Here is a 17,500-nt window from a genome sequence, read left to right as displayed (position 1 = left end):
GATAGCTGTACAGTGTGTGTGTGTGTGTGTGTGGGTGTGTGTGTGTGTGTGTGTGTGTGTGTGTGTGTGTGTGTGTGTGTGTGTGCGTGTGCGCGTGCGCCTGTGTGTTGCCGGAGCCCGGCATGGCTCATATTTCTCGCAGCAGCCTCTCAGTGCCCAGCTTGGAGCGACAGGCACCAGTGAGACTGCTCTATATCGGTCCATCCAGAGGAGGCCGCGGGGAGGGAGGTCCGGAGCTTTTTCCGACCCGAGAGAGAGACGCTCTGCCGGGCCACGGTCGGACCAAGACCCCCCCGGTGTCGGTCTCATGGTGGCGTGGTGTCATGGTTCTTTGTCCTTTCTTCTTGGATTGGTCAGAGACGCTCCCAAGGAATATATTCACGCCCAGATTCACTTGTGGATTAACCGCCGAACGCTGGGAGCTTGGGAGCACAGTGGAGAGTGTGTGTGTGTGTGTGTGTGGGGGTGTGTGGGTGTGTGTGTGTGTTGTGCTTGTAATGGAGGTTTCCAGAGTGTGTGAGTCAGTGTGAATGAATGACCGCTTTCCTGTGAATCAGAGAGAGACGTTACGTGAGGCGGGACACTTGGACGCTTGGATATCCCAGCGTCCACTTGGCTCGGCTCCCGGCTCCTTTTTCGGTTTCGGCCGCGTTTCTTTCTTGCCACCGCACATCTGGGGGCTCGGTCCCCTTAGCGTCCGGCGGTCCGTCCGTTTCGTCCACCGTCCGCCTCGGTGTCCTGGCGGGTGGGGTTCTGGCCGCCGTGACCGTCGTTTGCCCCCGTGGCCCTGTCTGGCGGTGGGGTGCGGGTGTCGGCCCCCGCTATGATGATCAAGGAGACGTCGCTGCGGCGGGACCCCGACCTGCGGGGGGAGCTGGCCTTCCTGGCCCGGGGCTGTGACTTTGTGCTGCCCTCGCGTTTCAAAAAGAGACTGAAGTTCTTCCAGCAGCAGCAGCAGCAGCAGCAGCAGCAGGAGCAGGTCAGTCGGTGCGTGCACGAACAGGAGCGTGCACGGGCAGGACAGGTGTGCCCACGAGGGGGACGAGAGCCCAAAACACACACTCCCGAGAAGCGCTTTGCAGTACAGTTACACACGGTCCGACCGCAAAACCGGTGTTTCCCAACCTTTTTTTTCCCAACACACCTTTTTACAATGAAATGATCCCACAGCACTAGACCACCATCCACCACCGTCCGACCGCGCACGAGTCGTTCAATTCACAAACCTTAAATACTTAACCCTCGGTCATCGCTCACAGGATGTCCTCCCTCGCAGGAACGAACAGAGAGTCGGAAACTCATTTTACCGAGTGACTCGTCAGAAACCGAATCTCAAAACGGGGTTGAACCTGTCATCGGCGCTATAAGTCGTCATTCTCTGATTGATGCTGGTTCTGCTGGAACTGGTGAATTAGCGCAGCCTGGCAATTTTTGATCTTGCAACACAAAAGCTCATTTCCATTTATTTTTTTAGTTGAAAAATGTTCACGGCACACCTGGCGAGCTCGGACGGGCACCCTCGTTGTCCGAAAACACAAACGCACAAAACGTACGCATGCACTTGCACACTTTTTCTGTCTTTTCCGCGGAGCGACAGAGCAGGGAAGACAAACTATTCTGAGGCGGATGCCAGAGAGGTATTTATAGGGACGAGGGCTTCAGGAATAGAGTGATAGAATGAATGCTAGGAGATAGAGGTTCGGCGGGGTGGAGGGGGTTTACAGCTGTCCTGCTCAATACACAACGTATGGAGGCCGACACACACACACACACTGAACACACTCTAAATCCTCCACTGCCAGGGCCTTCATTTAGATAGATTCAGTGCTAATTAAAAGCCTGTTTGTAGTCTAAATTTAGTGTCTTCATAAATATATTATATATATATATATATATATATATATATATATATATATATATATATATATATATATATATATGTATATATATACACATCAGTCAGTCTCAGATATCTTTTCATCTAATCATGTGTTATGGCTCATAATTTTTGAGCAAAACTTAAAATAGCAGATGCTTTGGCCACTAGTTCTTATTGCTATGGTCAGAATATTTAAACTGTCCATCTGTTTGTTGAAAACTGTGTCGGCCTATCAGATATTGCCATTATTTTCAAAAGTGGCTGCAATTAATCGTGTTTAATCACACAACAATTATGCAATTAATCACAATGAATTATTATAGTCAATATATATGCCGCGCTAAGTAAGATTTATAATACATATTATATAATATATAATATGATGTACAGAACAATGAGTGGAAGGTGCAAACAGCAATTTCCATATGAGGTGTGTGTGTTCATGGTAATAAAGTCAAAAATAAAGTCAATAAGTCATAATAAATAGTAATGATGAATAAATATTGAATATTTACAGTGGGTGTATGTACAGATATTTGACAGTCCTTGTGTGTTCCGGGTTACCTGTTAACAAGTGGGACGGTTGTTCTAATGTCCTGACTAGATACTGACTGATGACTAAAACATGTCGTCGTTTTTATTTTTAATGACTCTGATGACGACTGACCTGGGCGGCGGCCACATCCTTAAAATCCCTCATCCTAACACCGTACCTTCTCCACATCATCACTGACCCGGAGAGCCCTCCTCTTCCTCTCCCTCTCCCTCCGTTGGTCCAGGTCCCGTCCAAACCGGAGAAGAAGCCCGTCACCCCTCCCCCGCTCCCGGCCCCGGTCTCCCCCGTCCCCCCGCCCCGCTCCCCCAGCCCCCCGCCGGCCCCGGTCGTGGTCACCCCCTCGCCGCCTCCGCCTCCCCCTCCGCCGCCCCCTCCGGCGGTCAACATTCCCCGGTTCTACTTCCCCCGCGGGCTGCCCGCACCGGGCCCCACCTCCATCCACGACGCCGCCATCGCCACCATCGAGGCGGCCTTCACCGAGTTCGAGGAGGAGAAGGCCGACATCTACGAGATGGGCAAGATCGCCAAGGTCAGTCGAGTAAACACACAAAGACCCTTTTCCAAAGGGCTTTGATCTGTGCGGGATAATGTACAGCCTGACGGTCATTATCGCAAAATAACCCCTGACAGTGTGATCTAGGAGTGTGGTCTTTAAGGGGGTTATTTTGTGATAATGACCTTCTGGCTGCACCTTAACCCGCTTATTATACACTGGGAATGATCTTATAACTACTGTTTTATAACAACAGCGAAGCCGTTTCCGCGATTTGGCTTCCGCTACGAATAATAGTGCACGGCAACGTAGCTGACTATTCTCAAAGCAAACGGTGTGAAATCGGACAAGTCCGCAACTAGGTCTTCCATTGTAGTTTCACGAGATGCCGCCGTCTGCCGGTGTTACCGTTCGGATGTAGGCGGAGTGACGCGAGGGGCGTGGAACCAGGCGGAGAAGTGGTTTGCTCGTGACAAGGGTCATTATTCTGAAATAACTGCCCGCTGACCACCGCTGTTGACCAATCAGAGCCAAGTGTTTCACAGAGACGTGTCATGATGTATTTAAAAGTAAAACAGCACGGCCATGACTAACGCTGATGCAAGATACGTGTGAGGACAAGAGGAAGGCGGAAGTGGGAAACTTCAAACTCAAAGCGTAAATCATTTATAGAAGCCGCTCTAGTCGATCCTGAATTGGTATGACGATTCCATTTAAAAACAAAACAAAACAAAAAACAACATATATTGCGTTATAGGTGAAAAGCATGAGGAAGCCATCACATTTTGTGAAGAATAAGAAAATATATAATGATTTCCTGCCATTTTGGCTCCTGTGTTTGTGTCCTCTCCCCTCGTCAATGACTCTCAGGCTGCAGAATCCTCTATCTTCCTCCCTGTCACCATCCCCATCTCCTCGGTTGATTTATGTTACTGGATGTTATTGTGAGATAACGGCCTTCGGCATAGACCCACGAGATCCGGGGTATTGACTGCAAGCCACAGGTGTTTTTCATTTTCATTTTATCGTCCGCCACGATCTCTAATCATCATCAGCAGTTCTTCAAGCTCTTCAATCATACGTCCTTATCCCATTGTAGTCATTAATTATAAACAGCATCAGGTGTAGCGGGGTTCACAGGGTTCCATCGCCTTTATAACACATCCAGGATTCTTGTGCTTTATACTGCACCGTAAATATGATCCAGTATCTGTTGAGGACGAGGGAAGAGAAGCCGGCAAAAATTCACTTCACAATACAATACAAGACTAGTATTGGAATGCGTCTCTGGTTCAGCTCAGAAGACAGTGTTTAATTGGCCTTCACCCTTCACCGTTGCCCTTATTTGTATGGGATCCTCGATTCTCGCAAAAACAAAACAAAAAAAATCTATCGGTCAAAGTTTGGCATTGACTTCGACAGTACCTGAAAGGTGATGATTTTTATTCCAGTTCGGTTTATTTTTCTCTGCAGGCGTGTGGGTGTCCACTGTACTGGAAGGCGGCCATGTTTAACGCCGCCGGTGGTGAGAGGACGGGTTTCGTCTCCGTTCACTCCTTCATCGCAACGTGGAGGAAGTAAGAGCATCCATCCTTATCCTCATCCTCATCGTCATGCTCATCCTCATGCTCATCCTCATCTTCACCCTCATGTTCACCCTCATCCTCATCCTCATCCGGCCTTTTTTTTATTTTATTACAGTCCATTTCAACAGGTTTGGAAAATAACTCTTCTCCACTGCACTTCTCCTCTCTCCTGGTTTTACTCAGGCTGTTGTACAGTTGCCATGACGACGCCTCTAAGTTTGTTTACATGCTGGCGAAGCCGGGCGGCAACTACCTTGAGCAGGAGGACTTCATCCCTCTGCTGCAGGTACAAGGCGATCAATATCTAATCAATTAGTCAAAAGCAACGTTCCGCCTTTGTGCTGTTTATTGCAGTCCGAAATGAAATAAGAAAACAATGTCATGTAGATTGAATGCGCTTCAAACTGGACGATGTGTTCTTCTTTTTCATCCCTCCTTCCTCTTTTCTGTGGTTTTGTGCCGGCAGGACATCGTGGACACCCACCCGGGGCTGACGTTTCTCAAAGACGCTCCGGAATTCCACTCGCGATACATTACGACGGTGAGTGGAGTGTGAGGTGAAAGAGGGCGTGGTCCGGCCGACGCGTTTTAGATTCAAGAAATTATTTTGATGTCAGTTGAAATGTCATTGTACATTAATAGAAGGCAATCAAATAACAATAATAATAATAATATAATAATAATAATAATTATTATTATTATTATTATTATTATTATTATTATTATTATAAAAATAATAGTTAAGAAAAAACAAACAAACAAAACAAAATGTATACAATTTTTAGCGCTTTTCAATCATTATTTCTTTTGAAATATTGGCCTTGAACTCCCCAAAATAATTCCAAAATTCTCAATGCAAACTCTCAAATAATTCACAACGCAGTCCTCACAGTTGTTGAGGTCACAGAAGTCGTGAGGTTTTCATGGGGTTTCACAGCGATGCGTTGGGACAGCAGCAGCTCGGGGATGACGCCTCTGCTGCGTCGCAGGTTCTGTCGCTGCGTCACTTTGTGGTGACATCACAGAAAACACGTGTCCCTCTGAAGCCCCCCCGAAGCCCCCTGAAGCACCCTGGAGCCCCTCTGAAGCCCCCCTGAGGCGCCCTGGAGCCCCTCTGAAGCCCCCCTGAGGCGCCCTGGAGCCCCTCTGAAGCCCCCCCCGGGAGCCTCTCTCTAAAGTGCCCCCTTGGAGCCCCTCTGAAGCCCCACTGAAGCCCCCCCCACACACACACACACACACACACACACTCACACAAACACACACACGCACACACAGCAGACCCTTCAAACTGCACACGACCATATTTAGACACTTCCTTCAGCCCGGGCTACTGTAGGAGACATCAGTGTGTGTGTGTGTGTGTGTGTGTGTGTGTGTGTGTGTGTGTGTGTGTGTGTGTGTGTGTGTCTGTGTGTGTGTGTGTGTGGGGCATAAGGTTTAGACATGACTGTAGACCACGCTACTATAAATATGAATCGAGACGGCAAATACTTTAGCTTTCGTCCGTGGAAGATGTTTACATTCTCATTGTAGAAGTGGCAAGATGGCTGCGATGGCGCTCATAATGAGGCCCCGTCCCATGTGAACATTTCCTTGGACTTCTGCCCCAAAAAGGCGAGGAAGAGCCCTCACCCCAGGCTTGAAAATCTTCATTTTATTTTTTTACTACTTATTCGTTTCCCTTCCGTCTTCCATCTCCTAACTTGGATTTGGAATGTATTTAACCATTCCACCTGTTGTACTGTATTTCATGGTGTTGAAGGTCTTTCTGAAACGCTCCAATCAGCAGAGTTCTGTTTGACAGTTGACATATAACACGTTTAATTTTAACCCACGCACACACCGATGACCGTGACCATCTGTAAATATCTTTCTTTTTTTTTTCTGGTGCTGCTGTTGAGCACTTTGTGGCCAATTGTGTTGTTTTATGCCGTAAAAAATGAATGCGTGAAAGCATTTAGCGCTAGAATGCATCTAATGGGTCAAACATGACCCCGGGGGGGGGTGTTTTCTTTTTGATTGCTTCATTTTTCAAACCACAATATTCAATACTAAGGAGTATTTTTTAAGGTATTTTGGATGAAGATGTGGTCTCAATTTTCTAAACTAGTTTAATTCAATATGAATTAAATGATATTGACAAATTACCCTCGTTTATAAAAAAAAAGTATAATAAAAGATTATTGATGATTATTAAGGACTGATCCAACAATAATAATAACAATAATATGATAATTATTATAATAATTATAATTATAATAATGATAATAAAGTGCTTTACATTTATAGAAGTCAATCAAATATTAATTAAAAACTTTGTGAATATTATATTAAATCCATCCCATCCTCATCAACAAACCCAAAAATTCAACTTAAATCATATGAGTTGTTAGTTATTTTTATGACCATGCCAATGCTACACTACACACATGTCTTGGTACTGTGTATATTCTCATTTCCAGTTCAATATTTTTCCATCTCATTGCACCTTGAAGCGAGACAGATTGTGTGTATGAAACCTCATATCCCGTGAAAATTGTGTATATATATACTGTTTATATACAGTACATAATAGCATGCTTCAGATTCCCAGAAACATTGGTCGTCCCCCCTCGGCTGTCCGCAGGTGATCCAGCGGATCTTCTACGTGGTGAACCGCTCGTGGACGGGCCGCGTCACCATGACGGAGCTGCGGCGGAGCAACTTCCTGCAGACGCTGGCGCTGCTGGAGGAGGAGGACGACATCAACCAGATCACCGACTACTTCTCCTATGAGCACTTCTACGTCATCTACTGCAAGTTCTGGGAGCTGGACACCGACCACGACCTCTACATCGACCCCAAGGACCTGGCGCGCTACAACGACCACGGTGCGGCACCAAAAAAAACTCTGCCGGGCAGGAAAGGGCGTCTGGCCATGAGGAAGGAAGGGATTTCACCTGCGGCAACAGAGATGCACGCTTCATCCGATATTTAGTTATGATAGTTTAGTATATGAAATAGTATTTTAGAAAGGCTGTCCCTCTATGGAAAGCTCTGGGCTCGAAATAATCCTGTGCTCTGCTCCTCATGGGTGGAAGTGGGAACTACTTATTATTTTTATATTAGGAATCCATAGAAAATATTGTTATTATTATTATTATTATTAATCATAATAATAATAATAATAATAATAATAATTCAATCAATGCATTTCAATTCAATAGAAAAAAAATTATCGATCTCCGAGAGGTGATGGCAGAGGCAGAGATAGTGATATCTATTACCTATTTCTTTAATAACGTTCCCATATATTGTGTTTTTAATGGTGCAAAACGTGATTCCGTGCCCGACTTATACCCAGAATCAGGAATTTATTTCGAATTCTAATTTCTGCCAAAAGCGGCGACTGCTTTGTCTGTTTTGAGACTGACTGCTTTATTACTGCTCTAAATGTTAGTCGGTCCAGTTATGTAATAATATTAAATAAAACAAAGTGATGAAAACTTTTTATCCAAATCACACATCTCTCTCAATCTGCTTATCTTCCTCTGTTTCTCTCTCCCAACAGCGTCGTCAAACAGGATCACTGAGAGGATGTTCTCAGGGGCCGTCACAAGGTACACACTGGAGATTTACTGCGCGCACACACACACACACACACACACACACACACACACACATACACACACACACAAACTGAGAAAGAATCTTGGATTTGAGTCATGGGATTAACTTCCAAAAATTGCTTAAATTCGTAAAACCTATATATTTTTTATTTTCTCAGCTGTGAATGTATGCTCTAATTCCTCACTTATAAATTGAGAAAATCCCTCCGAAAATAAGCCGTCTTTTAGAATTGGAAGCACTTTTGGCTTTTTTTATTTTTTATTTTTTTTTTGTTAATCCAGTGGCTGAGTTTTGTTGCGTGCGGAGCCTTAACCCCGTGTCACCTTCTCAGATGTGAGCGGTCTCGTGTCGTCTCCAGGGGAAGCTCCGTGCAGAGGGAGGGAAGGATGAGCTACGCAGAGTTCGTCTGGTTCCTCATCTCAGAGGAGGACAAGAAGAACCCCACCAGGTGTGTGTGTGTGTGTGTGTGTGTGTGTGTGTGTGTGTGGCTGTGTGTGTGTGTGTGTGTGTGAGAGAGAGAGAGAGAGACAGAGCGAGGGCGACAGAGAGAGGGAGAGAGACCTCCTCGATACCACACAAAAAAAATCACAATTATAAGCTCCATCAATTTGATCATTGGACAAAATAAATCCAAATGAAAACAGAGCACACAAGAGAAGTTATTTTTTAATGAAAACTTCATGTCAATGAACCAAACTTAAATGATTAAAGTTAATTGAATTTAATTGCAGGACAGAAACCTTCCATCGTAAAACATTCCATTATGATTCTACATGTAGTCGTTAATTCGGATTTCACTGCTACCTGCCCATATTTGCGTCCCTAGTCACTAGTTTGCATGGTGCTACTTTATTTTAACTTGTGTATTAGCTAAGATAGTACTTTATTATCCTTTCTATCGACACAAGTTTAAATAAAGTTCAACTAGTCCCAGATATGTTATTTCTCATGTCATTTATATTTTAATCTCTTTCTGGACTCAACTGTTTTTGCTGCTGTAACGCCTGGAAGTGTCGTCTTATGTTATGGATCCTGGCCTCCCTCTCCAGTATAGAGTACTGGTTCCGCTGCATGGACGTGGATGGTGACGGCGTCCTCTCCATGTTTGAGCTGGAGTATTTCTACGAGGAGCAGTGTGAGAGGATGGAGGGCATGGGCATCGAACCGCTGCCCTTCCAGGACCTGCTGTGCCAGATGCTGGACCTGGTCAAGCCCGAGTGTCAGGGTGAGCCACCTCCCAAAATACCTACCGGTCTGTCTGTCTGTCTGTCTGTCTGTCTGTCTGTCTGTCTGTCCGTCCGTCTGTCTGACTGTCCCACTGACTCTCTATCTCCGGCCGGCCTCACACCTAATCCGACGACAAGAACAAACTGGAATTCCGTTCATTCCTATGGAGTCGGATTCCGCACCCGAAAAGCTGTGACGCTCAGAAACAAGCCCCGCCCCTACGCGATAAGCCCCGCCTCCTCTGTGGTGCCAGATTTCCAGGATGCGTTCAGGATTTACAGATTTACGCTTTAAATATTCTGTTCTATGAATAAATTGTCCATATAAAAAGAAGAAAGATTAAAAAAAAAAAAGAAAATATCAAATATATTTTTAATTAATTTTTTTACAAGCTCTTTTCAAACACTGCATGCAGGGAGTTTCACCCTGGCATTCAGCGAAAATGGCAAAGGTGGTTTTGGAAAAACTGAACAAAACAAAGTTGCGAGAAGAGATAGAGTGAGTGTTGCGCTCGATCCGACGGGAAAAGCAGCTCGTTGCGAAACCCAGTGGGCGCGGTTCACTCGACGGCCACTAGAGGGGAGGCACCGACTGTCGGTTTGCGTTTTCGATGCAGTGTAAAGCCGACTTGCGGCTGCGTTAAAAACTTGACTTTCCTGTGTTTCCTCCAGGTAAGATCACCCTGAGCGACCTGAAGCGCTGCCGGATGGCTCACATCTTCTTCGACACGTTCTTCAACCTGGAGAAATACCTGGACCACGAGCAGAGAGACCCCTTTGCTTTGCAAAAGGTATGTTAACCGTTTAAATACCAATCAATCAACTTTTCATTTCACCTTGAGAAACCATTGTTTCCCCAAGACATGGGGATGGAGGTTCTTCGACAATGGTTTGTTTTTTTGTTTTTATTTCTTTTTTATTTAAAATGTCATTATTTGATTTGAATGAAATGCAATATATATCGTTAAAAACAAATGAATAAATAAAAAAAACACATTTTTATACATAGAAATACAGTATATAATTAAACGTCCATAGAATTATTAAAATAAACAAATCATTATTATCCTTTTTTAATCTTTGCAATTTAAAGAGGCTTGCAGATTGCGCCACATAGTGGGTTGCAAATAACTGAAGGTATATGATGGGAAGAGGGAAAACCGAGTCCAACGCAGACATGGTTTATCTAAGTAACAATGTTTAACATAATAACAACACACGATCAAATTAATTCCCCCGTCGCTTGCGGAGCTCTAGTTCAGTCAGACAACTGGACGGCGCCACGCCGCTAATGGGAGGACCTGTTTAAGAGCCCGGACGCCAAACTCTACGATGCATAATAGAGATCATTCTAAAGTTAATCCGAGAGTTGTCTGCTAGATGGGTAAATGTTGATGAAAATGTTTTTAAATTTTAACCGCGTAGATAACTATGAATGGTTGAAAACAGTACAAATAATTGACGCAACTTCTTGTTAAACCAAAACAAATCTCCCACTGTGCTGTAAATGCTTTTTTGAAGTCTGACACTTAATGTGTGTGTTTGTGTGTGTGCGTGTGTGTGTGTACGTGTGTGTGTGTACGTACCTGCGTGCATGTGCGTGTGTGTGTGTGTGTGTGTGTGTGTGTGTGTGTGTGTGTGTGTGTGTGTGTCTGTGTGTGTGTGTGTGTGTGTGTGTGTGTGAGCGCGTTCGCGTGCGTGTGTTTCAGGACATTGACAGTGACGGTCCAGAACCCTCCGACTGGGATAAATACGCCTCGGAGGAGTATGAGATTTTGGTGGCGGAGGAGACGGCGAACGAACAGCTACATGAGGGGTGAGACGGACGTGCGCGCACACACACACACGCACACACACACGCACACACACACACACACAAATGCCAATAAATGACTTTTTCCGACAGAATGACATGCCAATGGCGTACAAAATCAGTCAATATAAACAAATAATAATTTTGAATTGCTGCCTTTAATGGTTCAAGATTCAAGATTCAAGATTTTTATTTGTCACATACATATGTGTGATAAGTCACATGAATAAGCTACGGACAGATTGGAATACTTTATTAATCTCCCGGTGACGGGAAATTTGAACGTGACAGCAGCTCAGTGATGAACGGGACAATTGGACAAGATAGTCCAATAGGTAATAGAAGTTAAATCAGCTGTGCATATATAAGGTAGAACTGACATATTAGAATTAACAGTAAGTACAAGGTAGAGCTGACATGGATTTACCCTTGACATACATGTGTACGTGTGTGTGTGTGTGTGTGTGTGTGTGTGTGTGTGTGTGTGTGCGTGCGTGCATGCGTGCTTTATTCCCAGGTCATTCGATGACGACTACGAGTCTGACGAGCTGCAGGTTCCTGGAGACATGGGGAACAAGATGGAGAAACTCGTCATCTCCGACCTGTCGGCGTGAACACGCCCTAAAAAAACGTCCCGAAGCGTCCTCGCCGCGTCCTGCGAACGGCCACCAGCGTTGGCAGGGACGAGGGGAGGCTCCGACAGACCGGGACGCCTTGATCCAATACAGACATGAGGGATCATTTAGGAAGAGGAAGAGAGGAGGACCCTGTGTTTGAAGACGTGCGGGGGGACACGTTTCGGCGAGGACCTTTTTGAGACTGTCGACTATGTGTGTGTGTGTGAGCGTGTGTGAGCGTGCGTGCGTGCGTGCGAATTTCAACCAGGACACTTTTCGGTGCAATAAAACATCTGGAGGAAATCAGGACGATTCCCCCGACTCTTCGACCCCAATCCCGAAAAAGCACAAAGCCTCGAAAAAATAAAATGAAATAAAAACGTTTAAAAAAAAGAAGGCGGGGCCAGCGGTTCAAATAAGCTCTTAACGGAACGGGAAGTTTTGGGAACTTTTTTTTTTTTTTTCTCACTGTAAATTATTGTTGCTGGCATCGTGAGTTCTCTACTGACAATCCTGCACGGAGACAATCAGCCGTCCTGTTGTTACGTTTTTACGTCGTCAAAGTATTATCCTTTTAACTCGGACGATCCGGACGAGGGAGATCCTCCGAAACTGCCCCCGGGGAATCGAACAATTTATTGATCTCTTGTGTTTTAATGACGAAAACAGACACTGCCGTGGGACTCGGTCCACCCGCCACGTCTCGCCGTCTTTCTCCGAGAGGACGTTTTTTTTTGTTTTTTTTAAAGCATTTGCTCAAAGGGTTGTGGCTTGTTTTTTTTTTTTGTTTTTTTTTTTTGGTTTTTTTTTAAGGGCTTTTCAGGTGGTTTGGGCTCCCCCAGGTGGCCGCCCCGCGCCACCGCACGCCGTCTGACGTCACTGGTTGTGGTGGAACCTTTTCCATGAGGGGAAGTCACACACACGCGCACACACGCACGCGGGCGCGCGCACACACACACACACACACACACACACACACACACACGCACACATACACCGTGGCTTGTTTGGTTTTATAACCGTTCTATTCTTAGAATCCGCGTTATCTCTCTGTGATGTCACCGCCCGGCACCCGTCCACGTGTGGCGGGGGGGCGGGGGCGGGGTGTTCCGCCCGTCTGTTTCAAATGAGGTGCGTCGTTGTCAAGTCAGGTCCACCCTGTAAATAGAAGGACGACGATCCGCTTTATAAGAAACGTATCTCAGCGACTCTCTGGTAGAGTTGTCCTGCCCCCCCTCCCGAAAACCCCCCAAAAAACACCTGATCTCCATTGACTAAAAAAAAAAAAAAAGGTTTTGCGGTGGTTTTGCGGTGTTTCCGGTGGAGACATCGCACCGTATTTTGCTTTGAGTTCTGATGGCGTCAAACGTACCCTCACCTCACCCGGTGAGGTCGCTGAACTGAAATCAGTTTGGGGTTTTTTTTTGGCGGTGCCCTGGTCACTTTGTCTCTCGTGATTTCCCTACAGTGTCCGAGGAAACTACTTGTACATTTTTTTTCTTTTTCAAAACTCATCGTCATATCTCACGTGTTTCATTGTGTAAAGCGAAGAAGCGGCGGCGCGTTGATGCCCTGCGTGTACACGAGGTAGTACTTTAGTCATCCCCGGGGCGGCCGCAGTTCGGGTTTTCCTCCCCAAAACACAACACTACGTCCAAGCTGATATTTTACCGTGCTGCGCTCACCGGGACGGGTGCACGTTCATGCTGCCCGTACGGTGTGTGTGTGTGTGCGTGCGTGCGTGCGTGTGCGCGCAGATCACTGATATAGCGCAGCGTGCTAAACCGAAAGCTCTTCGATAGGAAGTAGTCGTTGCCGTGGCGACGCCGCCGTTCCCAGGGCCGACGAGAGTGTGTGCGTGTGTGTGCGTGTGCGTGTGCGTGTGCGCACTCTTTAATTAGGAACGGGAAAAACTCTGGTCCTCCAGGGCTTCCAGTTCACGGGCGCGCAGCTTTTTTTTTTTTTTTTCCTTCTTCACCGGCACTTCCTGTGCACGCGCGCACACACACACACACACACACACACACGCACGCACGCACGCATGCATGCACGCATACACCCACACTAGTGGACGCTGTGAGGCCTTGAGGACCGTTTGTTCTCCCGTTTCTAGCTTATTGTACATGTGCCTGACTTTATATATATTTAACTCTTAACTCAAGAACAATAAGCCATTGTAGATCTGGTTTTTCGATGTAATTCATTGGGTTTTATTGCGGTGCCACTGTGTGGCGTGCACGTTGTGGGGTGGGGGAGTGGGGTGGGTGGGGTTTTTGTTTTTAATTATGATGGCGTTGAGGAGTGTGCGTATGTGTGTGTGTGTGTGTGTGTGTGTGTGTGTGTGTGTGTGTGTGTGTGTGTGTGTGTGTGTGTGTGTGTGTGTGTGTGTGTTTTACGTCGTCGTCAGTCGAGCAAAGTGGAAGGCGCTGAAACGCCACCTGACAATCTGGAAGTCAGGAAATTGTATTTTTTACTGTGTGTTTTTGTTTTTTTTCTGCTCAAACACACACACACACAGGTATACACACACGCGCACATACACACACAAGTATACACACGCACACACACCTTTCAGGAGAACGTCGTATTTGTATTTTGAAGGCTCTATGCAAAGTGTCCTGGAGAGAAGCCATGAGGGAGGAGGACGGGGGAGGAATATCTCTCTCTCTCTCTCTCTTTATCAGTCCCTACCCCCCCGCCCGGCTGCTTTGAGGACTTTTATTTTGGAGTTCAAACTCCACTCGGAGCAATAGACCACGAGAGGACCTTTCCTCTGGCGTACTTCTTTTTGCAGGAAGGAGTGGAGCGGTGGCGAGGCTGCAACGTGTCCTGTTTTCTAACTGTGTTGGCATGGTGTTCCCTTTGCTCTTTATTTTCCTCGTTTCTTAATTTCTCTCCCTTTTCTGTTTCTGTCTTTTTCTTTTTCCTTTGCCCTCTGTATTTCCAGTCCCCTGTCCTGTTCTGGCCTTTTCCCCTTTAAAGCAGAGTTTAAATAAAAATGTTTTCAAGCAAATCACGCCCCCTCCCTCCCTGTGCGAGAGTTATTCGTCTCCATCTCGATCTTAATTTTGGGGAATTATAAAAACTCTGCGGCTCAGGACCTTTTTTAGCCGCGTCCTCGTGACACGTTTCCATTTCCGCTTCTTGGCAAACAGGAAACCACCGGTGAGCGGGGATGTTGTGACTGTGGTTGATGGGAAATTCTCTGATACAAGGAATTTATCGCAGTGACGATTGTTGCGTTTCTCTACGGACAAAGGATATAAAAAAAAAAAAGAAAAAGTCAGAAAAACATCTAAAAATAATAATAATATAAAAATAAAATAGAAAATAAAAATGGACAAATATTCTCAAAAAGTTAAAAAATACAGTCAGGAATAACTAAATGTATAAAAAAAAATATATGCAGAATATACAAAATGCAATACTCTGCACATAATGAATTATTGGTATGGTTATATACGGTATCAATTATTACTGTGTACTTACTGATTACTGAGTTTTCAGTGTTATTTCAATATGTTATTGCAGCCAATGATCCCATGCCGTGTGAATGTGATTTCCTCATGAGTTTTGAAACCTTTGTCTCTAGTTTCCAGAGCTCAGATGCCGGAGACGGTTTTGGCACAACGTCTTAGGGTCAAATACCTCAAATACCAATGTGTAATGTTGTACGAAAAAGGTTGTGTTGCAAAATGGTTTGGTGACTCTGCAGCGCCCCCATATGGTTAATGCAGGTAACTGTGTGCGTGTGCCTGTGGAGCATAGGGCATTAGGCCGCGGACCCAAGATTTAGTCTCTGGGACCCCCAATCTGGGAAGAATTTCATTGCTGGATTTGATTTGGTGTCTAGACTGTAGTTCGGGAAGTAACTGAACTAGGATCCATTACTGTCATTACTGTACGTCCTCTAATGGTGCTAACATCTGGAAGATACTTCTTGATCGTTTGGTGGGAGCCCCCTGGGAACCTCTTGAAGGACGCCCGGAGGGTCCCCGGTCCCCGTGTTGATAACCGCCGGTGAAGCGCAGTAAATCAGGGCGGTTCAAAAACCTCAGTTTCTGGAGCTAATTTTCAGACCCGTTCTCCCAACTTGTGATCAGAGTTCATCGTGGGTGGTGTATCATTTCGGTTTTCATTCCCTACAGAAGGACCTGGGTCTGGTCACACATGTACACCCAAATTCAGCGTATTCAGAGTCCCCTGGACCGGGATGGACCATTGACGACGGGACGTGTCAGTAGCGGCGTTGGGGTTTTTTTTTTGTTTTCTTGGGGGGGGGGGTGTCTTTGTGCTTGCTGCGGTTTCAGTGCTTTGTTGTTATGATTAAAGTGGTAATCCATCAAGACCGTCTGTGGTGGGTGGATCACACTGCAAGTCTGAGGTTTCCGTTGGAAACTGCAACGTTTTTCTTGTCGGACATCCAGGTTTACCCTCGTCTTTGCTCTGAGACGCCACTTTCCTTTCTCCAAAGTTTGCCTTCTTCTGGACGAGTGATACGTTTGTTGTTTGGTGGTGGTGGTCGGGCTTTTCATTGTATGTACATATATATATATTTATTTATTTTTTTCATTTTCCAAGGGTGCTGTTTTTGTGGCTGCTCATCCATATCGACCACAGCTAGCAATACACTGCTTTATCCAATTCAGTCGCCGCTGCCTTTCACTTCTCGCAGTCACGCCACCACCAATACAGAGCAAACAGAGGAGCATGTCCATAACACAAATACATTGAATGGCGTTTTTTTTTTTTTTTTATATAGAAGTAGCCCACAGGGGGATCTGTACTTACCTTTCCTCGCCTATACAACAGGAACAGGAAGTGACCCGCTGACCCTCTCCACAGCTCACACATGCGCTCTATGTGCGTAGCCGCCCGGCACACAGCGCAACGAAAGTGTCCCACCGCCTGAAGGTCCCTGTACGCATCGTTTGCATCCACGCTGGGGATGCGACACTCATCACAAAGTGAAGTTTTTACTCTCACCACTTTAATGGATCCGGTGAACCGCTTTGCGCCCTTCTAACTCTTAAGTGGAGCAGAGACTTTGTGACACGACCGTTTCGGGGGATTACTGTTCTAAATGCATGGACCATACCAAGAATGTTGTGTGTGTTGGCATGTCCCCATGCTGTGAAAACATTGCACAGGCATTCCTTCTCCGATGGAAGGTCAGAATGGACCGGGCCATTGTTTGAAATGGCGTCGGACGCGTCTCAGCAAATGTCAGGGCGAGGGGGGGCGCAATTAGCCAACCAGATTGCCTTCCCGCCTCTTTGAATTATGGACATTCCACGGCCATGATGGCTGACACCCACTCCGCCGCCGTGACATCACCGGCACTGATGTCACGGCCGGACTCCCGGCACTGAAGTCCGCGCCGCATTGGGACGGTGCACGTGCACGGGGAGTGACTGGAAACAGGGCTGACAATAAGTACGTCTGGGACAGAACCAGGGGGAAGGAATTGGGGGGGGGGGGAGAGAGAGAGAGAGAGAGAGAGAGAGAGAGAGAGAGAGAGAGAGAGAGAGAGAGAGAGAGAGAGAGAGAGAGAGAGAGAGAGAGAGAGAGAGAGAGAGAGAGAGAGAGAGAGAGCAAAATGAGGAGAAAGACCTGTCAAAAGGGTGTAGGACGAGAATGCACCTACTTCCTGGCCTGAAAATGGCCTTCGCGTACGGTCGGTCTTTTATTTACTGGTTTACAGGTTTCACAGATTTACTG

The 17,500-nt window shown here is 46.1% G+C and overlaps 1 protein-coding gene across 1 annotated transcript in view; it reads left to right on the top strand.

Annotated features, from left to right (window-relative positions):
• Positions 1–14,782, top strand: part of ppp2r3a (protein phosphatase 2, regulatory subunit B'', alpha) — a gene marked incomplete at its 5' end in the record, with an annotated part of 34,745 nt that extends 19,963 nt beyond the window's left edge. The window contains 11 exons of the mRNA XM_080012605.1: positions 2,659–2,964; positions 4,402–4,505; positions 4,698–4,800; positions 4,981–5,055; positions 7,141–7,384; positions 8,065–8,113; positions 8,482–8,571; positions 9,173–9,348; positions 10,022–10,140; positions 11,059–11,165; positions 11,680–14,782. Coding sequence (XP_079868731.1) covers positions 2,659–2,964; positions 4,402–4,505; positions 4,698–4,800; positions 4,981–5,055; positions 7,141–7,384; positions 8,065–8,113; positions 8,482–8,571; positions 9,173–9,348; positions 10,022–10,140; positions 11,059–11,165; positions 11,680–11,776 — 1,470 coding nt within the window. The 3' untranslated portion in view covers positions 11,777–14,782. The remainder of the gene's footprint in view (positions 1–2,658; positions 2,965–4,401; positions 4,506–4,697; positions 4,801–4,980; positions 5,056–7,140; positions 7,385–8,064; positions 8,114–8,481; positions 8,572–9,172; positions 9,349–10,021; positions 10,141–11,058; positions 11,166–11,679) is intronic.
• Positions 14,783–17,500: the final 2,718 nt, after the last annotated feature.

The sequence above is a fragment of the Zeus faber genome (genome assembly GCF_960531495.2).
Source record: "Zeus faber genome assembly, chromosome: 13".
In the NCBI taxonomy this organism is placed as follows: Eukaryota; Metazoa; Chordata; class Actinopteri; order Zeiformes; family Zeidae; genus Zeus; species Zeus faber.
This window is presented reverse-complemented; position numbering and strand designations above follow the sequence as displayed.